We start from the raw sequence: 24,465 nt of genomic DNA on the forward strand, positions 1-24,465 counted from the left end.
GATTTACCGGATCAGTTAACGATCTTAGAAACATTCTTATCTGGAACGCCTCCTGTATGTTCTTTGCTTTCTTTGACATCATTTCGGTTTTCGGAGAAAGTAAACAAGAGCGGCGCTGGTCTATAATGTTCTGTTTTATAAGGGGATGGGAGCGTTGACACATCAGTAGTTTGGTTTCAGGATATTATGAGACATTCAAGCTGTGGTTTTTTTTGATGGCCTCTGATATTACGTCATGTGAAATGTTCCAAGGTTCCTTTGAAAACTCCCAGAAACGGAGAGGAATTTGGATTTAAAATACCATGCATTCTGAAGTGCTTGACGTGAAGCCTCCTTTAGAGGAGGACACCGAGTCCTACAGAAAAACAGGTATAAATAATCAAGTGTCCTCGTGGGCAATTATCTGTTAATCCCGGTTATTAAGGGGCATTTATCCATTTTTGTTTGTTATTTTTCTAATAGTCGGTAATGGTTTTAGAGATAAAAAATTAAGGGACTACTGGTTGCCCATTTAAGATGGGATCCACATAATCCATAGCATAACAAATTTAGGAGGGAGGAGAATGTAATGGGGAGGAATAGCCATGTGGACCCTAGCAGGTTGCTCAGAAACAGATATGGCCTATATGAATCGGAAAAAATATGATTTAATGTATCATACAGGATATGGAAAAACAAGAGAATTCTAAACGCCGGACTATATTCTTACACGTACGGTAAACGTGGACCAATAAAGTTGAGTATTCAATAAGCTTCCATGGTTTAGTTAGAACTTTGACCTCGTTGTGGTCTTTGGTCCATAAAATTTGATGGTGTTATAAAAACATAACCCCCAAAGGTAACCCAAGGAAGCCTGAATTCTAATATTAGAATGTTTTACTTATGGAACCTTGGTCAACCAAAACCTCAAAAAAAAAAAAAATTAAAAGCATAGGTCGTGGTAGGCTTTACCACGAAGGTGGAGCGTTCTAAAGTCATCACTTTAGATGATGTGACGTTCTAACATAACCCAACAACAAGAGGTTCTACAGGATCATAAACATTAGGACAGTAGAAAGGACAACTTGACAACATTTACTTCTCTTCTTGTTCAACCCAGGATCTGATGTTAAGAAAAACAACAACACGCATTGACGAAAAGCCAAACCAAACATTCAACGAGCAGACGGTCAAGAAAGCCCAGCCAAAATACTCCATGATGTCCTATTGGAACCAACGTTTTTGCCACTTTATTAAACTTTATTGTTTGTTTTAAGAAGTTTTTCCTTCTTCTCACAAGGGCATAAAATGGTCATGTTTTTCCAGTGGCTAATTCCGCATAATCTTCCTTTGTTGTTCACATGTTTCCATTATGAAGAAATAAATAGAATTCCTCATGAGCGACTATTAAAAATCTGCATTCTCCAAATATTTCCAACATTAGACCTTCTTGGTTCGTGGAGCCCTTTCGTCCTTAGGGACAGGTGGGGCTCTCCTGCTCTCCCTTACGCTCATGGCCTCGGCATTTCTGGCAACCATTCTTATACTTATTGGCCTCGGCAACTAGCCCACCGCGCCAAATTTCACATCTAACGGTGATGTAAAGACGGCAACGGCATGAGAATTTTTTTTTTTTTTTTTTAAATCACCAATTTTTGTATTTAATGAATTGATCAACAATTCCCATTATGCTAGACCCTAAAAACATAAAAATATCTATTATTTATCCGCAAATAAAGGATAACGCTAGAAAAGTTGTAGTCTGTGCATGGCAGCCTTTAACGTGCATGCGCTATATTACCCTTAACTGGTTAACGTATCAAGTGACATGTTTGCTTTAACCAGTTAGAAGCTGGTAAGCAGGCGTCCCGGAATCGGGTAACGTTCCGCTTCCATGAAACATTTGAATCCGAAAGGAATCTTCCGTCAACGTTGTGTATATCCGTATTTGCATCTGAAGCACGTCCTTAAGCGATATAGCGTTCCTTTTGGTTTGGTGTAAGCACGATTTGCATACCGCCGCGTGGTTTTCCGTATTATGTTCTTGGAATGAACCTCGCGATGTCATCCTGAATTTGCAATTCTATACTCCCCAGCCACAAAATAATAAATAAAATCGCACCCGTCGGCAGAACCGGGGCGGACATCTGGAGAGCCGCAGATTAGCTGGATCTTATAAGGAAGCCCAGTCTATCGACCAGAAAAAAAAACAAAAAAAAAACCTCCAGAACCCACATTCGGCATTTTATTACACTTATTTACGACGTACTAAAGTTTCATTGATCCGCATTGCGTAGGGAGAGCCGGTAAGTACAGAAGTCCTTGGCCCATGAAGTGATTTATTCACCTAAGTGGGAGTTTTGTAGTCACCAAATTCTTAATCTATACTTAGGGGCCCAACATAGGCAACATTAACCTTCATGAAGAGCTAAGCTGACCCTGTATAATGTATTAATTATTTGGTCCTATATCATATTACCTACCAACATTTAAGGGGTCCAAATCAGGACACCTGTGTTGGGGTGTGCAGCCAATGGAAGGCACGTTTTGGGCGCGGAAGCTGGCAGGGTCGGTGTGAATGTGTGTGAAGTGTGGCCAATTGCATCTCTAACTCGTGCCACAAAGCGGCCTTGTGGTTAATAGTTCGCAAGAATTTAAGATAGTCCTGGAAAATCGAGACTGTCTCACAAAAACTGATACACTTGGGAGGCTGGACAGATAAGCCACGATGGTGGATCATGGTTATGAAGCTCCGGGCCTAAGTGATCTTTTTTGTAAAAAAAAAAAAAAAAAATTTATAGGACTCGATCAAACGAGCCTATAAGCAACAATGATCTGGACAGGAAATGGGAGGAGTCAACAAAACACTAACATCCAACAAAGGTGTTGTTCTAGGTCAACAAGTTCTCATGGGCCAAACCATGTGGGGACAGCAGGTAACGAACAGACTGTACCAATGAGCAAGCAATATAAATGCAGCCCAGCTTTAATCTCAATCATTATAAAAAAAAATATCAAATTATACCAAAAATATATAATTCATACTGAAATACAGTATAACTGTTTTCACAGGCACTGTGCATTTTTTGTATTATTGTGATTTTTAGAACATGGCATTTTTGTCCTGATGGATTTTAGCAGTCAAAGGCTCCACGTGGATGATTATATCCTCAAGGCCTCCCTTAGGTACTCAGTATCGCTTTACTCTTGCGTAAGAGGCTTCGAGGTTTAATGTTTTATTTAATAATGCTCAAAATGACTTTTACTGCGGATATTTAAACGCATGTAGATTAACCTGCGAAACGTTAAATGGGGATAAATGCAGAGAGAAGGAGATTTGGGGGGGGTGTTGATTTCAACCCTGTGGTACTGAAGGGGTTAAAGATTGCAGAGGTCATTTCTCAAGGCACCTGAAATCCAGAGTCACACATTAATGCTGGTTAGCTATTACCATCGTAGGGTATCACGGTTGTTCCTTATGACCTTCTGTAGTCAACAAATCAGACTAAAGTGGCATTTGAACAGACCAAAGAGTCACGAGGGTCGCAGTCCGAGCAAAATTACGGGGAGAGGCTTTTTGTATGAATCTGAATGTCATTGTGAATGCCCTTTGAGCTCTTTAGCACGATCTTGGAATTTAAAACTGGATTGTCATATAAAAAGACATTTAACTTTAAAGAAGGGTGGTAGATACGCGGAAGAGCCTCCCAGCAGAGATGGTAGAGGCCAATACAGTGAGGGGATTTAAACATGCATGGGATAGACATACGGCTCCCGGATCTAAGACGAGACCAACGACTGATTAAGGTTTGAGTCTTTACAGCAGGAGAAACTGAGCCATAAATGTTTAAAAATAATATTAAAGAAGGAACTATACATACTGGCAGAGAGTTAAGGGGGGAAATTGGGTTAAAACGAGCTTTTTCCCTTCCCAAATATTCTGTATCACGTATGCACCAGCCGCAAAGCGCGGACGTCTTCACAACGCGGAGGGAACAGGGACCCATTGTGCACGGAGACCTTTTAACACACGGTTTGATATATCAGTGTTTAACTGTGAAATATGACATTTATGGGCTGTGCTAAATAATGGCGCGCGGCGGGAACACGCAGGATGTGAGCCAACGCCACCTTCCTGTTTAACCAAGGATCGCAAAGTATCCTGTCTGGGTCTCAAGACATTTGGCAGAGATCCACTCCAAAAAAAAAAATAAAAAGAAATCTGAAAAACAATATACCTTCAGAGCAGAGAAACGAGGGCGAGAAAGAATCCGGGAACCGTTTGCCAAATTGTTTCAGCGTCTGAGAATAGAATCTGCCTAAACAAGTCAACACGAAGTCGCCGGCCGGCAGCACAGCGCGGATCCGACGACTCGGGTCTCCGGAGCGCTGCGGTTGACGGATCACCGTTAACTTTTTCTGTTCGGTTTATTATTGTTTAACATTTTTTATGTTAATTCATATGTGAAGGTGGATAACGGGATGGAAATTTGTCTTCTTATTAAATGAGGTAGGATTGTATCTACTTTCCACGGGGAGTACGAATATCGCAGGTTTTTTTTTTTTTTTAAATTCATTTTAAATACATTAAATTGCTGAAAGTATCCAAATAAACACATTTTTTTTTTAAAAAAAGGTAAATAGTTAAACGTACACCTAAAACGATTGATTTTTGCGCATTGGCTCAACCTTTATAAGGATGGAAGGAGGAGAAGGAAGAGATAGTCATATAATGCTGGCTCGGCCACGGGCTGCCACTGATCGTGGCTTCCGTGAGGTTTAAACCAAGTTCCTCCCGAGCGATTACATTTCTTACTATTATAAACCACAAGCGGGAATGGGGTTTCTAAGGCCGCACTTGAAACCAAAATTCAAAATAATCAGGAACATTCCGTTGGTTTCCATGGTGATTGCTCCAAATTTTTAGTACCCAAAAGCCATGCAGTAAATATAAGGAGCCAATAGACAATATAAAACACCATCTTTACCTGTTGTGTCCCTACTGTTTTCTTTATGATTTCCTATAAAGACCGGGCACAGCTGAACGCGCTTTCCCGTCATCGACACAAAGGAAACATCAGAGGTTCACACGTCCACCTCCGCTCGGCAAACAGCAAACGGCTAACAGCGCGCAGAAGCTTTGAAGCCGCAAAAGACCTGCTTTGGTTAGAACGTTGTACAAACAACAGGTCGGTTTGCTGGTTTTCCCATCGGGATTTGGCTTGCATGGTTACAAAAAAGGCTCTAAAACAAGACTTTTCATAGTCAACAACCCAATAAACCCCAGATTCCAGAGCAAGTGACGGCTCTAAGCCGAGAATTCACATATCCCGGCACTCTAGTAGTTACAGCCTAAACCTCTCCCCTTTCTTATATAAACGCCTTACCCAATTGTAAAGGGGTAAGATTTATATATTTTTTTCTATACATTGCCTCTGATAAAGTTAAAGCAAGAGCATTTCGTGCAATTTCTTCCTCCATTTCCCATAAGCCCAACAAGAGCCCACCGAGGCAGTTGAAGCCCTCTTTCTGGAATTCTTGTTGAAGTATTTAGCACCAAAGTCATGCCCACTCCCAACGCACGGTCCCTCTTACCCGAGACTGTCTGAGGGCAGCCCCAGCCCATAGGCAACTAGCCCTGCCCCCTCAAGAAGCCACTCGGCCCAGAAGCGGGAAGCCTGCCTTGGGCACATAAGTGAAATCATTTATGCAGTTTATTTGCCCCAGCTTGCCTTTGTCCTGTCGTCGACAACCTTTACAACCAGACATTTCTAGTCTACAGCCAGTCACACAAATTAGAACCAAACAATTCCAATACCTGGAAACTCTCCGGGTTCAACTCAAGAGTCTTCGAGTGAAGATCTGCTATCCTGGGCCTCCGGGTCACTCGTCTTTCTCTGAGAAAGCCACAACCCCCAGAAAAGGGAGAGCTTCAGGTAGTCGCTCTTGGAAGCTCCAAGGTATGCTAATTCATCATCCACTACCAAGTTCCAAAGAGGCCAACATACTATGCGTTCCTTGAAGTTATGGTGGGTTCCGTTGGTCGTCGAATCAAACGTTGCCGTCTCCCGATTGGCTAGGTAACACTAAGTTAGTCGACCTTAATTCTAAAACCCTTATCTTGGCCAATTTTGCACAGAAACAGATTTTTTTTACGCCTGATTTGTAAAAACGATAATAAAATAACTATTAATACCTGTCGCTCGACGAAGGTGCAAACGGAAAGAGAGGCACGGAACGGCTAAGCCATAAAGCAAAAATATAAATATATTAGAACTTCCATTTTTTTTTTTTCCCATGTTGCCCAACCTTTCTCTTTTCACGAAATGCTTCACAAATTTTATTATAGCAAGCTGTCAAAACATGCCGATACGTTTCTTCATCATGGGTGTAAACAGGACTCCTGCCAGAAATGGAGACAAGGTCTACAAAAAGCAATTATTGTGTCTACCCGTTCATAAAAAAAAAAAAAAAAAAAAAAAAAAAAAAACAGAAATAACACGCACACCTTCCTGCCTCGACAGTCAAAAAAAAATAAAAAAAGACAGAAGGTTGGGACTTGTTTCTTAAGATGTATAATTGGGAACAGTTGGTTAGTAGAAGAAAGGGGGTTGAACTGAAGGGAATCCTATGGCTGCAAGGTCACGGTAACCTTGATTCCCAAAAGCAGTTGGCAGAGAAAGTTCAGGCCTGTCAAGAGCTGGTTACACAGGCAGAAATTTGATCAGTCACGCTTGGAAAGAGCCATGTGGTTGCGCGGGATAAGATTTCTAGTCCGAGGATATACGATTACAAAAGATCTCTATTCAGTATCGATTTCATTTACTTCGTTTTTTTAAATGCGTTGACACTTAATTCAGACCCTACCGCTCTGTATTAAAAAGTTCGAACCCAAGAGTGCCATAAAAAGCAAACAGCGGGACCGGGGAACCAATATTTAAAGTTCTGACAACTTTCTGAATCACAGTTGTGTGCATAAGGAAGGGGGGGGGGGCAAAAAAACATAAAAAGCTTTTAAACGAGAGCACGTCCTTGTTGAAAGCGGCTCATGGCCAGCCCTGCGCAGTTGTATGCTAATTCCCAGCTTGTATTAGGCTGTATTCAACAACCCTGAATTTCATCAGCGCCATGATTGTTCTATGCTTCCAGCTCATAACAAAAAATAAATAAATAACTAAAAAAAAAATCTGCAAAATTAAATTTATAAATTGGAAAAAAAATTATATTTCCATATATATATTAATTCTGGGTCAGAATTTTTTTTAAATTTTTTTTTTTTTTTTTTTGGACATAATTTGTGGACATTCAAAAATTCCTAAAAAAAAATAAAAATATAAAAAAGTTTCGTTTTTATTAAATTAATAATAAAAAAAAAAGGACACATGGGAACAGAGGCTGGTGCAGGCCCGGTCCTTGGATCGGCACATGCGATTCATAGAAAGGGGACTCCCCGCGTACACATGACAGCAGCAGCTGCGGCCTCGACTTGTTCATGGAGTGGCAGGGAATTGAATCAAAGAGAAGAAGAAGAAAGACACAGCTTTCCCTTGGGGAGCGGAAAGCACAATCCCAGACACTCTCAGACTTTACAAATACAACATGCTTGACATTATAACTGCCTCTCACAATGAGCTATTGGCAATTCCCAGCCGTTTTAGAATAGGCCTTACGGCAGATGGTACTCCTCGCCCCGTAAGACACTCTCAGCAGAGACCGAATATAATGACCAAGAGGGCGAACCTGTTGTACGGAACGTCTGTCTCTGTATTCATATCTACACTTGTGGAATTCTTGCTAAAAACAAACAAGTAATTTGTTCTAATTTTAATACGGAATAACAGTGCGCTCTCTTTCCATTGTTTTACCGGGCGGTACGAAGCAGAGCGAGGAGCCGCGGTGGCATGGACCACAGGCAATAATAATACGTCGGCGAGGCTAGTTTAAAATAAATAAATAAAAAATGGCTTCCTTATGTGCCATATATTGGGGGGAATTAACAGATCAAGTTTTTATAAGTGTGTGTAGCCGATAGGTGGGGGAATAGCAGCTCATCTGGATTATTTACTATTTATATATATATATATATATATATATATATATATATATATTTTTATAATTTTTTTTTTTTTTTTTTTAAGTTTAATGAGCTCACCATGGGTTAAAACGTCTTAACAGCACACAAAGTCCAAACACAGTCGAGCAGATCGGTTTATTATATATATTATATGCAGAGCCTTTCGCATTCAGTTTAAGGGGTGGGCATCAAACATGACCTACTTTGTGTTTTAGTTGCAAGCGGTTGGACCGGTACTGGGTGTGAGAAGATGACATCAGAAGAGCTAGAACATGACCCAGCTAGAACACAGCTCAGATACGGAAGAGCGAGAAGCATAGAAAGGACAAGGCGCGTGGCAACATCTTACTTCTTCATATACGGAGTGCATGTTAACTTAGAACATTTAGGATCAGAGTTCATATCCAACACGTCCGTGTTAGGACGACGAAAAAAATGTAACCAAAAAAACAACTCAAAAATATAATAAACCCAACACAATTTAAGGGTTATAGTCCTCCTAAGATGTCAATAAGTTTCAAACATTCTAAAGCCATTATATTTCTTTTTTGGGGTTCCTCACTCAACCCCGTTATAATGTATTAACTAACGTTAACTGGGTTTAGTCACATCTTGTAAGTCATTGCCAACCATTGGTTTAACCCCCAAGAGGAAAACGATAAAAAAAACAAAACAAAAAAAAAAACTAGATTTTGAGAGCCAATAAAGAAAAGTTGGGTTCTCTGCTAATGAGAAACGTGGAAGCTGGTACTTGCGGTCCGATTACCAATCCGGCGCTAAACGCATACGGAGGAGCGTGGAATATACAAGCAGGGCATTGAGAGATACTGGTTTGTAACATACAAGCATGACAAATTACTAAAACATCTGTGTGATGGCAGGAAGAAATATGAGACAGGAATGCATTAATGGGAGCCTTCAGAATGCCAATGAGTTATTGTTTGGGAACACAAGGGCACAGAGGGGATGAAGATCAGGAAATCCAGTTAAGATCCCACATTAAGATTTTACACAGACGGGAACCATATTTACTACCCCTGCCCCCGCCCCCCCCCCCAAAAGCTATTAAACCCCTATTACTCTATTTGGAAGCAGATCAGGAGATACTCGATCCAACGCGGAATGAAGCTAGGAAGATGGAGCCTTGATAGCTCTGCATGGACAACCCAGGTGTCCAGAGATCACTGAAACAAGTCTTAAAACAAACGAAGATGACCCGGATGACAGCCCCTTCTGTAATGGTTAACGGATGTTTTCACGCAGCCTCTTTTCCTTTCCATTCAATACGCCCATTGGGAATGTTTAGACAATGCCAATCACCCACGTTCCACGACCGCGTCCCTGCCAGTTCTCAGCGTTCTATCCTGTGGTTAATGAATTAATGGGAACGTTTCTATCGCGCACCACCTAGCGTTAATTAGATGAACGTAGCACAATCCATGGCACGGCGGCGTATGTAAACGTTGGGGACTAAACGCGGTTTATATCATCAGCCGGGAGGGAAAAACGATTGTAATTTCAAAGAGAAAAACTCCTTCGGGTCTCCGTTTTTCACTTTAGTGTCTGATGAAACCTCTCCAAACGGTAGCAACGTTTCGGACAATCTGATCTTGATGGTATACGAGACCAACGACTGATTAAGGTTTGAGTCTTTACAGCGGGAAAAACAGGCAGACTAGACGGGGGCCGAATGGGGCCCGATCTGCCGGCAGATTCTATGCTATAAGAATAGCTACTTGTTTTGAGGCATGGAACCCATCGGTTTCTTTTATGTATAGTTAAACCGATGAGATGACACTTGAACATAGTTCGGTATTCTGTTTATCTTGGTGTACAATCTGCTGCTAAGGAACAATATGATCTCACCTAAAAGAAGAATCAATCTTGACCCATACCCAGTTCATAGCATATATGCAAGCCACCGATAAAAATATATAAATATATATATATATCGGGGGGGGGGCAGATTATTTGGCTGGGCTATTTTATCAACCACTGGCATTCAGTGGTTAAATCATATAGTCATCTTTTAAGTCCAAATAAACTGCCCGGGGTTATGAGCCGTTATATATACACAGATAAATCATCCCAAAATTAAAGCCAGGCGTAATTTCTCGGAAAAGTCATGGAATTAGTCTACTTTTATTAATAGCAGAAGGTTGCGCAACTGGAGCCGAACTGACGTCAAACAAATTCCACTCATCGGCTTTGCGTTCTCATAGACCGGGTAAAACGAAGGCTCCCGACGCTGAATTCCATACTAAGGCACTGAGAGGTTCGTGTCTCCTTTCTGACCAACGTGCGACCATAAAGGCTTATCAGATCCTGACCGAACAAACACGTGCAACATACACTTCACACGCACGTAACGCACACATAGAGACGAGCCACGTTTCATACATCACTTTCAAGTCTTACTGCCTTCATGGCGTCCGTACAGGTGATCAACTCTTCTAGATTGACCCGTGTGTGTTTTTAATTAAATATGGGGCCATAGAATTGGAACTCTCTTGCAGAACATGGACGTTATACATTGATACTATAGGAAACTGCCAAAACACAAACAAAAAAAAAAAGGCACAACGGACAGCCACAACATGTCCAAAGATCGTTTGGCCATAAACATAAAGCCCAAATCTGTTGCAAAGTCATAATGGAGGAGCAATGGGCAAGAACATTTCATTGGCTTCTATGGCAAACGTTCCATATTTAGAACTCTTCCGTAAAAGTTTGTTCTTTATAAACATGGCCGACTTTTTCAAAAATCAAAAAGAACTCGACATCTGTTTTACACAATTTCCAGAGAAAAGAACCCACGAATAGGAGTACAAAACACAAAATGTACATATTTCCTCTCTTATAAAAGCCTTATTATGTGGCAAACACGTGAAAACGAACAGGTGGACACCTCCTCCTTCAACCGTTGGAAGAAAAGCACCGTTTACAGGGATTCCGGCATTTTCTCACAGTGACTGGGAGCCGGTGACGGGATTGCTGAGAAGGATCTAAGAAGAGAGGTCATGTTGACCATGGCCCCACCAATGACTCTTAGAAAGGCTAAAGAGGCTTATACAAAGGGGTCACTGATATAAGCTCTGATGCTTCCCTTAGGGATTTCTTCAAGGAACCAATAGCTACAGCTATCTGTACTGACGTCATATAATTTCACATAATGACGATGGTCTTGGTCTATCTTACCGAGACATTCATTTGGGAAGTGTAGATACCAATTCTACTCTACACTAGAGAACATAATCAGGTGTTTATAGTTAAGGTCCAAGTTGTAGGACACTAATAGACCTAAAAAATAAGTTCGGGGCGGCTTGGATACACTGACCTCCGACGATGCGGGGGGGGAGGGGCAGGGAAAAATAGAGAAAAGTTTTACATTTATAGGCAAAAACATAACAAAAAGAAAAAGAAACTGTACAACGAGGAAACAACCAGCTGCATTGATGAAGCCTTCAGGTGTTCTTCATCGTAAAAATAAACACAAAGGACAAAGAAAAAGCACTCAGCTGTGTTAATAAAAACAAAAAATTATATTACACCAAGCTATATATAAAACAAACAAAAAAAAATGCATGGTTTATGGACAAGCATTGAGACTTTACCTTCTTTTTCAAATGACCTCTGTCGTCTTCCTTCCCAGTTTTGCTGTTTTTCCCAGACTTTGAGAGTTTCTGCTCTCCCGATTTTATTGTAATCTTAATCTCGGGTGGACAGATGTAGTTCTCCAGATTTTTGGGGGGTTTCTTTGCCCTCTTGGTGGTCTGTATCTTAAGTTTTAGGCTTCCCTCGGTAAAATTAGCCTCCTTGATGGAAAACTCTTGCTCTTCCAAACTGTCTCCCGGCGCCCACTTCTCGCTGTCGGCGTTGGAATTGGAATCCACATCCCTGCAAGAATTTAGCTCATCCTCTTCCTCTGGCTCCATAGCTTCTCCGTTTCCAGGTCCGGTCTTGGCTGCGCCAGACGCGGGCATCAAAGTGTCTCCGGTACAGCTCGAGATGGCAGAGGTCTTAACCGATGACATAATATCCGCATCACAGCCCCTCTGCCGGCTGCTGCTGTTTAAGTTCTCTCTTTGCTCCATCGCAATCCTACAGATCACTGACTTTTCCGAAAGTGTATGAAGTGCGGACTGTAAAACCGTCTAAAAATGCAACTGCGTTTCAACGATACGTTCTTCTAGAACTCCGAAATCAAAGACGAGAAGAGAGAATTTGGAATCTGGAAAAGGAGACAAAGAATCAGCAAAATGTCATCGTACTAATAGTTCATTTAGTTAATTACCTTAAAAACCCGTTAGCAACAATAATAATATAAAATGTATTGAAAAGCTGGCAAACCCAACAGTTACTTTCCCGTTCTAGAGCCATAGATCTACTCAAGAACTCTCATGATTTCACCCCAAGCCTAAGGTTTTTGCCTCAATGTCAGGGTAAAAGGGGCAGATTCTCAGTATGGAGCGGACGCCTTCCTATTTAATATGGCTGAGATCCTATATAATACCCCCAAATCCTTTTATCATCAGTGTGTTATGGTTGGGTTATGGTATCCATGTTGAACGCAGCCATTTGGTTAACGCGTTAGGGGAGTTACTACGTAGAATATTCATGAATAAAGAGTTAATATTCAGGGTCAGCTGGAAATCAAATCATATGCCGCCAAAGGAAGAGTGGGAGATATATGGGGAGGAATAATCCAGAGAACAGGAAGTTACGAGTTAAGATGGGTTTCCAACAAACAAGCATTGTTGATGTCAATCTGTAACCATTATAGAGGTTTACAGGTCTCAATTAGTAGCTGTTCAAAACGATTTGAAGCAGAACTGGGACGTTCCCCATTCTATAACGTTAACAAGGACACAAGTACAGGCTGTCTAACTGGTGCAGGACTCCATTCCATACAAAATCCTCTACCTAGGACAATGCATATTTTTGTTTCTCTGTTCTTTTGTACCTGCCTCTAAATTAACTGGGGGGTAAAAAAAAATATAAAAATAAACTCCCAACCCCCCACCCCCCAGCACGATCTCCCTGTTACAACGTTTTACATCAGATTACCGACAGACCATAACTAAAAGTGAAACTGTGGCAGGAAACGCACAAACAATATTATTACGAATGCAAACTCTGAATCACGCCGCCCGCCCTTCTTCTTCTTCTAACCCTCTGTTTACAAATTGTTTTGCAGATACTTGACATATTTTTGTGTAATTCAAGAACAAGGAATAGTTGATCAAACAAATGTCTTCAAGGTAACTTTTTTGTAACCACAAAGAAAAGAAAAATCTACTTTCTACGGGGTCATACTAAAACCTGTCGCCCGGAATACTTTTAGGAAGCTTTGCATTGTAATTATTTGGTTTGTGAATTTTAACTAGTTTATTTTAAGGAAGGACACGGACTGAGTGAGGTTGGGTGTGGGGATTTGGTGTTTGAGGACCAAGTTATAGCCCCTGATCATCAAACTCTATGTAAATTGTAACAGGTGAAGCCCAGAAGAACATGTTCTTTGTTGGACCGCTCAGCCTGGTTACTCCATGGCTAAAGCGTTTTACTCGACATGACCAGCTGCTGACCATGTCATCCGCCGGCAGTAGACTATACAGGACTTTTCACTGAACTTCGTTTTAAAACCAGCTGGTAAATTTGGTAGGACTGGAGAGGTCCATCCTTGTAGTTTAGTAACAATTATCATGTTATTACCAGAGAAACGTCACTAGGGGAGCACTTTTGGCCAACGCTCCAACAGAGCCTTCATACAACACTAAAAGACACCAAGGTGCACCTGAGAGAAGATACCGTCCAGATGGTACGCAAGTTGGCCTGTGGGATGGCCGAGGGTTTTGGTACATTGGGGACAATCTACTCTACCCCCAGCTCCCAAATTCATGGTTTGGTGGTTATGGTTATGAAATACACAATGTCTCAGAGTAATAAATGTAAAAAGGTTTTTGTGGCTGCTGCTGAAAATAAAATCTCAGACATTGACTTTTCTCCATTTCATGCTTAGGTCAATTAGCCCATGGAATATGACAAGTTTTAACTCCTAAAACAAACTTTTTCCCCTTAAAGTATGCTTATCCCTCTAATAATTTAACATATTTTCCATAGTTAGCCCCCCCCACGGTATTACATCATCACAGCAATGATGAGGAAAGATTTCAGCTATGGTCTGCCAATGAAGGTGGAGATGGTAACAATAAGTTATTTTTATATTAAATATTTCTGTTACAAACGAGTAACCAGGGATTCCATACAGTGGGATTATGGACAAAAGTTAGATTGTGGTGCAAAGTAGTTTTATCGCCATAGTAACTACTAGAATTTCACAGTAAACAAGACCACTCCAATCTCTAAACCACTCTGTACACTTACTTAAGGCACCATGTCGAGCATAGACAAATAAAGAAACAAAATCCCCCCTCAGCATTTTAGAAAGGGCACTGTTAGAGGTGGGAGTAGGCAGTTCGGAGGTGTGGTTACTCATCGTACCACCCCCAAAGAGCCACCTTGTGGCATTTAGCTGCACAGCGTCAAGAGGTCACATGAGAGCTAGAGTATAGTTCTGTCTTGCAACAGCAACGTGCCCCCCGACCAGCCCATGATCCTCACTGTCCTCAAAAGCCCAAGGATCAAGACTATCCCATGAAAACCAGGACACTTGGTTTGATGCATGCACACCAACTAAAGGAGCTGGGGAGCAAAAAAAAAAAAAAAAAAAGATACATACTGAAAGCATAACCGGTTTCAATGTTATCGCCAGGGTCAGGTTCACAAGAAAACACTTTTTTTGGTTTTCTAGGGGCGATATGAGTCATCTTTTGGTTTCGAGCTGACGGGTTCGTTGTATAATGAAAAAAGGTAGAGTGCTAGCTCACTGCCTCTCTCGCCCGGGTCAAGGCAGACGGATTACCTTGTTAGCGTGTTGGAAGTTTGCCGTGTTGTGCAATTACTGCTGACATGACCTATTGTCAGGAAACTTCATGCGCTCAAACCGGTTGAAGGGGGAATAAAAAAAAAAAGCCCTTTGTAAATCATTAAACAACGAATTGTTTTCATTTGTAATTATATCTACGGGTTGGCTGTTACAAAGGTTGTCAAGGGGAAAAATGCTCGACTCGTTTCTTAAAAGTCTATCTAATAAGCAGTCAGAGTTAAGTCCTAGTAAATGCCTCGCAGAGGCTGTATAGCACCGAGTACACTTTCTGTATTCCGACCATCCGTTACGAGACATTTTACTTATATAGCGAATATTAAAAGTAACAATAAAACGGACAACAACATGAACACATGTTAAGACATACTGATCGAGTCGTCGTCGTCCCCGGTCCTGAGAGCTTACAATCTAATAAAACACCACCCCCTGTTCAGGCCAACCGCTTGTACATTATCCATTACAACCACAGTGACATGGCGCTGTACCACAGGTCCCTAATTGCCCTCGGCAGTCCTGGTATGTATATGCATTGAAGTATATATATATATATATCTTTATATACATACAAGGCAGACTTAGCGGGACCGTCATGACTTCCTGCTGAAGCCACACCCCCGTCTCATATGTTTAATACACTGTACAGGGCCCCAGCCAAGCCCACAAGTATCCAAAAAAAAAGCCAAACTGATATTAATACTACTAAAACCTCAGGTGAAGAACCACCATAAAACAAGACCCAACTGTAATATTTACCAGTCAGCTAAAAGGCTATAAAAAATTACCCATTATATAAATAAAAAACAAAATTTCCCATCCCCAAACACCTCTATTTCATCCTCAATTTCCCAAGGAAGCGTCCCTTTAAAGTCCTTTGGAATTGTCCAGGTAAAATCTGGAGTCTCCAGGTGAAGCCCTGATTATCTGGGTCTCCGGGTCAACCTTCTTGTTCTCTGGGGTGGTGTTCTAATTCCAACCAATACAATGCTATCTGGAGCTAGCCACGCCCTTCTCTGCAGCCAGCCACATCCCGCAAGAGGCAACGCCTGCCCTCATGTGATGTTAGCCCCACCCCTTCAAAGCCACTCCCACAGGAAAGCGCCAGGTGGGCTATCCTCTGAAGTTCCCAGATATGCCGATTATCTATAATGAAGGGGGTGAGGGAGACTCCGGGTTAACACGAGCTTACAGGACATCACAAGATGTCACCGGCTCGACAACACAACCATAAGCAGGGCATGCGAACTGGAAGCCCCGCCCCATGACATCACATCCTGTTTCAGAAGCAAAGGAGGTGCATGGGCATTACCGCCGGGGGGCTCAAGCACGCCCCTTGGAGCAGCTGCCCCTTTTTACCCCATGGAGGTCACAGCCCCGCTCGGCAGAACACATTTTTTCGTTCTTAAAAACAAAACGCTGCGTCAATTAAGTCTCCTTACGTCGACGACCTATAATTATTTTTAATAGCTTTGCCAACCACAGTTAAGGATTCATTTTCCCCGAACGCTTACGTATTCCATTATCCCTGCGACAAAACAAAATGTCAAAGGACAACAGCTTGATAATTAGCTGCGTGGAAAACACCGACACATGGAACACGGCAGCAAGCGCGTTTGCACAAATCGCTTCCATGGCAAACACGGGCCTTGCGACTGTTTAATCTCCGCGTGATAAGACTGTGTGCTAATCCTGACCGTACTGGTTGTTGGTAAGGCCTTTTGTTTGTGAAGTGGCGTTGTTATCACGAAACTACTCACTACGTGTCACCAACCCCCATGTCACCGGCTGTTAATGAGTTAAAGGGGACCTGTCACTAATCCCCCCCCCCCGTATGCGTCTTATTTACCTGGTACCTGACAATGCGTGCCAAGCAGGTTTTTGTTACTTAAAGCTCTGTAGGTTGTCCCTTAATCCCTTTATTTCCCCATGGGGGTTACTGGCAACAAATCCAGCGCTCGCTAAAGTTGAGTGTAGCCTTTCCGAGCCGGACTTCAGACGCCAAGTGCTGGTCCTGACCCAACCTGCAGCAGGACGTGAAGCTATTTTCTGTGGCAACGCGTGGCTAGCATCCATATTTGCAGGTTTGCTGGGCGGCAAATGGGGGGGGGTCAACGCTCGAGCGGAACATAATATAACCTTATTACCCGCACAACTTTTTGCAACAAGTATTACACACACAGGCTCAGACTAGGCATCTGACACACTGGACGCTGCCCGACAGCAGCCCATAGATAACGAACACTTATTTCCAGCCGTCGGCTACACTTGTATCATCAGGCAGCCTGCGTTAAAGTGCCAGGCCCCCTTCGTCATGGTCAGTCTGGGCCTGATTACATACCTATATCTTGCGCCAATAACAAAAAGATTGTGGGAAATATACATAAACACACACACACACACACACACACACACACACACAACTCTATAATCAAAGCCGATAAAGGGGAAAACTAAAGATAACACCACAAACTTTCAGGACCTCAGCCTTTTTTTATTCTTGATTTGATTCCATCTGACAGGTGCAGCCACCCAACTGGCCACCGTTAAAATTTATACATTTTAATAGACAAAAAAAATAATAAAAAATATAAAAAAAAAGTTCCAGAACCCGTCTCGACAGAGCCAGTTGAATAGCACTGCTTAATATGTGAACAAATGCAAGATATTCCAAATATTACGCCGGGCTTATAATTTCACGATTAACCTTCCTGGCACTCACGGTTATTTCGTCGAACAATACATGCCTTAAATTGATAGCGTTAATAACAATAAGTGTACTTCTTGGCAAGATTCAGAACCATCAGAAAAATTATTTATTTCCCTTCTTTGGCTGCAGAGAAAATGGAGTTTCTTGGCTTAACTTGCACTCAAAAGACTTCTGGTTTCAATTACATCTTTTGAGAGAACGGAGGAAAAAAAAATTAAAAAAAAAAAAAAAAAATTCAACAGGCTGACCGCCAAGGGAATCGGGGTGTAGCAGCTACCACCGCTTCCCACAATATAACTCATTTTCTTGTGGAAATCGGTGCCATAATTTGCGCTGTGTTGTAGATACAGGAACCAAGACCAGAGCGCCAACATTCTTGATCCATGCGAGACGTTCCTTATTTATTCTAGTCTGCAAACACCCAACCGCCTTGCCAGGTATCCAGAAGACGACGGTGAATTTGTCAGTAGCCTGTCAGTTGGACTTTGATTTAAAGTGAACCTAAAACTGAAAGATTTTTTTACATTTTTTTTTTGTATGTGTTTTTTTTTTGGGCAGGGGTTATACGACGCTTGGAAGAAGCCTCAAAAATGCACCCGGTTCAGTAGAGTTAATTAGAATGGGCAATTTGGTTTCCTAAGTAGCCTCACCGATAAATAATTCATGTTAACAGTACTTTGTAAGTACTTAATATAAATTCTTTAACTTGTTTCCAAAAAAAACCTTAAGGAGAAGCTAAAGTTCAAGAGCTTAAGGAGAGGCTGCAGTTCCGGAGTGGCTCCTATGCACATATGTCTCTTTAGAGTCCCCAAGAGACCACCACTGAGCCAGTGGTTTCCATGATCAGAAACGGCACAGGTTTAATACTTTTGGGTAACCGATAATAAACCATGGTGGAGCTGTTGATATCACCTACGTAGATTTCAGTAAGGCATTCAACACCGTCCTTCATATAAAAAACAAACAAATTACAGTCTTTGGGTTTGGATGTCAAATTAGTTGAATGAATACGGTGATGGCAGAGGATACAGAGGTCTGCAATAGGGTACACATTCCGTTTGGAAAAAAACAAATGGCAGAAGGTTTTAGAAGAATGGTCATGAGTGTGGTAGCTGCAGTTTAATGTTGATAAATGTAAAATAATGCACTTGGGACCAACAATCCCAAGGTAGCATATAGGATTGGGAAGCTGTTCTGTCTGTGACATCGGAAGAGAGGGACTTGGGAGTAATTAGGAGTACAGGAAGGAAGATTATTTCAAAGGAAGAGAAACATTACAACAAGAGACCGGAACCTAGAACTAGAGAGTCAGAGGCTGAGAAGTAATGGAAGAAAGTTCTACTTTACTGAGAGAGTGGTGGATAAATGGTATGGAGTCTCCCAGCAGAAGTGGTGGAGGCTATTGCAGTGAGAGAATTCAAGCATGTTTGGGATAGATAAAAGGCTATCCTCACTATGGGACCTGACCACGGACTCCTTACATCGGGAAAAGTGGGCAGACTAGATGGGCCGAATGGTTCTTATCTGCCGTCAAATACTATGTCTCTAATAGTGGTTTTCTTACTTAAGAATGCCTTCTGCAAAATCCATTGGACTTCATGCAAAGCGGACCCATTCCTCGAAATCAAGTTTCGTAATGATGAGCAAGGCTAGCCTCCAGTCATGTGACACAAGGAGAGGACGCAGATAGATTAAAATGGTTTGTTGCCATTGCAGGGGAAAAAAATTACAGAATGCTTAGTAAGTATCTTGTCTATATGTACCTTGGTTTTCCTCTAACATATACTCCATAGAAATGGTTAATTAAAGGTTAATTATCTTACTGGCCCATCAAAGTGATCTGCAGTGATCCAACCCAGCATTCATTCACCCCTTCCCCACAAAATGCTGCCAGAACCCAATAAGCCTCCACCAAAGGGACGGAAGAAGAATTTGAGCCCAAGAACAGGTAGATTAGGTGGCTAGTCCCATAGTATTCTTTTTTTGGTTCTTACTTTTAATCGGTTAACAGCATTACATAAGTTTATTAGGTGCTCGGAACATTAAAACATATGGTTTAGGAAAGTAAGGGACCTACTTTAAAGAATAAATATTTTATTATTCATTCACTGCCAGAAGAGTGTTATAAAATTATAGGGTAATAAAAATGTAAATACCGCCAACACGCTCTGTGTGTCCAAAGCCGTAGAGCCCAGGTGTTGTTACTTGGATAGCAATGTGGCAAACTCCTTATATGTAAATATGTAATAATATACCTTAGAAGCGCAAGCCACATATTAACAAAATATCAATTAATGGATTACATCAGCTCTAGATGACTTTTGGGGTCTGAAAGGCCAAACGAGCCACACTTAAAAGATATTATACTTCTTATATACTTCTGTGGGCCGTTGCTCAATGGGCCAGGGATGGCCCAACGCTGTTTAATGCTCTTAATTCTGGAGGAAAGTCCAAGGTCAAGTGATGGATAAGATGGCGGCCATATTTTTTTGTGCTATGGACACTCAAAAGGCTGGCCTTGAGGTTTATTATGGCTCATCTGGCGTTAAGCATGATGATAAACAAGGTCACAATCCAGAAGAACTTCCTAGTAGTGACCACAAGAAAAGATTACAACAAATGTAGTAATCTCTGTGGTTATCCTGAATTGTAAGACTCGAGTACTTCTCATGTGTTTGTTGGGAAACCCAATGAACGAAAGGAGTTGCGTGGCCATCGTGGTCAAAATGTTAGTAGTTGACCAAGAAGTCTCCCGCGCTAGAACAACTTCTTGTGGATTCTCTTAACGCTTCTCATCTAGCAGTATTCAACAAGAACTCTGCATCCCAATAACCCAATCCTTTCATCCTTATCCTTTACGCAACAGAAGGTCGTCCTACATTGGTTCACAATGCTACAACTTGGTCGATCGTCAACGATTAATCAATTTCACTCGGATTCCTTACATTTACACCACCGCAAGCCTAACACCACACGGCCACAAATTGCCCGTTTACCCCATAACGGCGCGAAGGGTCAAGTGCATAACAGCACGAAGCAGAAGTTCGACCGAAATCCTAACGTCGATAATTTAGGGGCGGAACGTCTGCTTTTGCAGAGAACATAAGACTCCACACGGCTCAAGATTCCCAAGAAACCGAACATTCCAAAGGAATCATTTTTATTACAGGAGTCAAAAAATCTCTAGCAATCTTTGTCAACTGAACAAACACAGTCAGTGATCTGATACGTTATTTTCACAGCTGTCAAACATAACCAACCGCATACATTTTGGACACCATATCTGAAATAAATTCTCATCTCCCTGTGTTTTGAGCATCCAGAACCCCCCCCCAATGATTCATCCTAAAGCAAGCGCTGGGCAAAGAAGTTAAGAGCCAGACAGACGAATTTGGGAGTCAACATATCGTCAGTCAAGAGACAGGAGAGGTACAGCTATAGAGATCAATATTATCAGATTATATAGACCCTTGCAGGTTGACCTGAAGGAAGCTCGCGTTTCGTTGGAGCTCCAGATGTTCCTCACTGATGACTCAATATACTCAAAGAGTTAAGAAAAACCCGTAAAATAACATTTTTTTGTCTCTCTGATATTCATCTAAGAAGCCCTACTACCAAAAAAAAAAAAAAACCTAAGTAGCCCAGCTAAGGTCCTCAGGGGACTGGAGATATTAGTGCAGTCATGCGTTGATGTGTCACCAAGATGACCAGGTCAAACAAGGACCAGAAAGATCAATTTTCTATTTGGTTCAGTTTAATACCCCAGCAGTCTTTGGTCTTGGACAGACCACGGTTAACTCATTCAGCTCCAAGGAACAAGCGGCTCATACAAAACCAGCAAGGTCAACACAAGGAACAAAAGATCCATTTTATTTTTGCTTCACAGGATAATGCAGGCGTCAACCTTCGAATATCTCGTCCATTAACCGTTTTGCTCCTAGGGGCACAAGTAAAAAAAACCCATTTTGTTGTGGGGTTTCACGGTCTCTTGTTGCCCGTCGGGTTAAACATTGGGATTATTTATTATTAGAGAATATCCATGTTACGTCTTGCATGCAAACCTTATTAACGATTAGGACTGGATTCATGCCACCATAGATTACAGTTCCTTGGGGGAACTGATGAGACAACTCTTTGGGTAGAAGAGTTCATTTCGGGGCCAATGTTAGAATACTCGGGATCGCTCTAAATCGCTCAAACTGGAAGAGCAAAAAAGTCAGGTTTCTAGCAGGGAACGCGTCTTTCACACCATACAAGCGGTGTCCTGTCGGAGGCGTTTGAGAGACTGGTTTTAACTTGAAACGAGATCCCTGCACACGTTTCTGTTTTATTTTGTCTCAACAGGATGCTCCTCTACCAAAAGCCAGAGGGTAAAGGGCAAAGCGGGGGTTGGTGGGGTAGCACATGGACCCATATTTGACGTGCCTCTAGGGAAGGACCTCAAGCTCAGCTCCTCTGCTGGATACACAAGAGGTTTATCTGCTCTGTTACATCAACATTACGATTATCAGTACTCTACTGCAAACGGAAACAAATAGGATATCCTCCCCCCCAGCCATGTCTGTAATCCATGTGCGTACGTTTAAAGCGGGCCTATGGGACACAGATTTCATTCTGATATCCGACAAGAAACCCACCGGCCGCCAGATGCTACCACCTGCCTTACATACAGAGCAGGTACCATGACATGACCCAGAGTAATCATGGAGCAAAGTGGGAAGGAGGCATCTGATCCCTGTTCTTCTTTTGATGGCATCAGCAGCCAAAAGGAAGCCACTTGTCCACCGCATGTCTCAACAGTAACGCTTACAGCTCCTGCAGAACCTCTTTGAAAGCATTTGCAATGACAAATAACTACCAATAAGAAGACTTTGTATGAAGTACTTTACATTTTTCAGCAACTTTCATGTCACAGGGTCTCCTTCAATAGACAAAAATGTCATTTCATACATGGAGATGTGATCGCCCTCATATTACACACAAATCCAGAGCTCAAGAGCTCTACTGGGCTAGGTTTTGACCCCCACACTTCCATATTCCTGATCTAAATCCCCTCCAGCCTGTCTCGTGTGTACTCCTTAAAACAAGAACCATTCCTGAACCCTTCTTCGGCTACATATACATGATAGATAGATAGATGACAAGGTCCATGGCGGATACAGAGGCTACGCATCACGCTAACACCAACATAATGAAAGATTCCTAGCCGTATCTACATAAGTAAAGATTAAATGATTAAAGATTACGGTATCAAAAGAGGGGGTCCATCAGCGTGAAGCCGTGACTACATACGCTGCCTACACAAAGCTATGTCCACAAACACACAGAAGAGGTCTTCACGAGCTACAGATCTTAGAACATAAACACAACCCAAGTGAAGGGCTGGTGTCAGAAATGAATAGGCACCCAAATTAGACAGCCTTGTAAAGCCAGAGAGTCATCATTTACACTGATCTGCCCCCAAATCAATCTCAAAATCACCCGGTCCAGTGAGACAAGGTCCAAAACAACCAGGTGGACCGAGGAACTCTGCTTACCCTTTAACTTACTGGAACTGGGATTTCTCCCTCCAATTCTCCACACGCAGGCTGGGGAACCTAATGTCAACCCAGTGTGACCTTGGACGCTGCCCTCTTCTTCTAACCCACCTAACTCAACCTCACCTCTCTCCCACCATCCTACCGCAGAACCTCTTGGAGATGTTAGCAAGTCACCTGTCCCTAGGCACAAAGAACTGACAGCCACCAAAGAGGTTCTACAGCATCTGAACCCCCCATGCAATCAATAAATAAATTTCATACAAAGAACTAATAAAATAACAAAATAAAACAGAGCAATATTTATATTTTTTTAAAAAAGCAATTTTAATAAGCCATTAACCATTTCAGGTCCAGAGCAGCCCCAAACCCATGTGCTGGTGCAATTTAGCGCCCCCCCCTTGACAGTGGTTGCCCACCCTCATCTACCCCATGCAGGAATAATAAGGGTGCATGAGACCGATCCCCAAATCTAGCTCTAATGTTCACATGCAAGGAAGGGTTAAATAAGTTACCCCCAATCCCTAAAAAAATCATGGCTGTGTCCACCCCCACCCCCTCGGGGCTCCCAGGTTCTATACTATAGGGGGCCACACATACCCATCCTCCAGGCTGGGGGATCCGGCGCTCAGTGTCTGCGGCAGAGTCATGGCCACAAGCTGCCACCCGACAGAAACCAAAAGGGAAAATGGCGGCTCCACGAGTCCAGATCTCACAGTCACAGACAAGGAAAAATCCACAGCAGGGAGAAGCTAATTTTAGCAGCAAGAGAAGGGGGAAAAAACGACCAGCGAAGCCGGGGGGATCCGAAACAGAAGCCGGGAGAGGAGCTGGAAGGGGGTGGGGGGGTCCCCTCCAAGGGGTGGCGGTGGGTGAGTGAGTGAGGGGTGGGGGGTCCTGAAGACGAAGCTCTTTGCCCCCTTTCTTTCGCCTTGTGAGGGTGGAAGCTTCTGCTGATGAGGGCAGCTGGATCAGAGCAGGGGTGGCAGGGGCCGCTCCATGCCTCCCTCTCCCCCTCTCCTTTCCCTGCTAGTCCTGGAGCGAGCGCAGAGGAAGCGATTATTTATAAACAATGTATCGAGCGGACGATTCTTTATAAACAATGTATCAAGCGAACGTTCGGGGAAAAAAAAAAGGCAACAAAATGTCTCCTCCGGCTCCCGGGGTAAGCGCTGCTGCCGAGCTGTCTCTCAGGGGCTCTCTGTAAGCTGTTCAGATGTCGGGA

The 24,465-nt window shown here is 42.4% G+C and overlaps 1 protein-coding gene across 1 annotated transcript in view; it reads right to left on the reverse strand.

Moving 5' to 3' along the window:
* SETBP1 (SET binding protein 1) overlaps positions 1-24,109 on the reverse strand; it is an 89,476-nt gene extending 65,367 nt beyond the window's left edge. Inside the window, exons 1-2 of the mRNA XM_053448267.1 lie at positions 23,841-24,109; positions 11,668-12,284 (exon numbers count right to left, since the gene is read on the reverse strand). Coding sequence (XP_053304242.1) covers positions 11,668-12,147 — 480 coding nt within the window. The 5' untranslated portion in view covers positions 12,148-12,284; positions 23,841-24,109. The remainder of the gene's footprint in view (positions 1-11,667; positions 12,285-23,840) is intronic.
* Between the last annotated feature and the right edge of the window lie 356 nt (positions 24,110-24,465).

The sequence above is a fragment of the Spea bombifrons genome, chromosome 1, assembly GCF_027358695.1.
Source record: "Spea bombifrons isolate aSpeBom1 chromosome 1, aSpeBom1.2.pri, whole genome shotgun sequence".
NCBI classification, from domain to species: Eukaryota; Metazoa; Chordata; class Amphibia; order Anura; family Pelobatidae; genus Spea; species Spea bombifrons.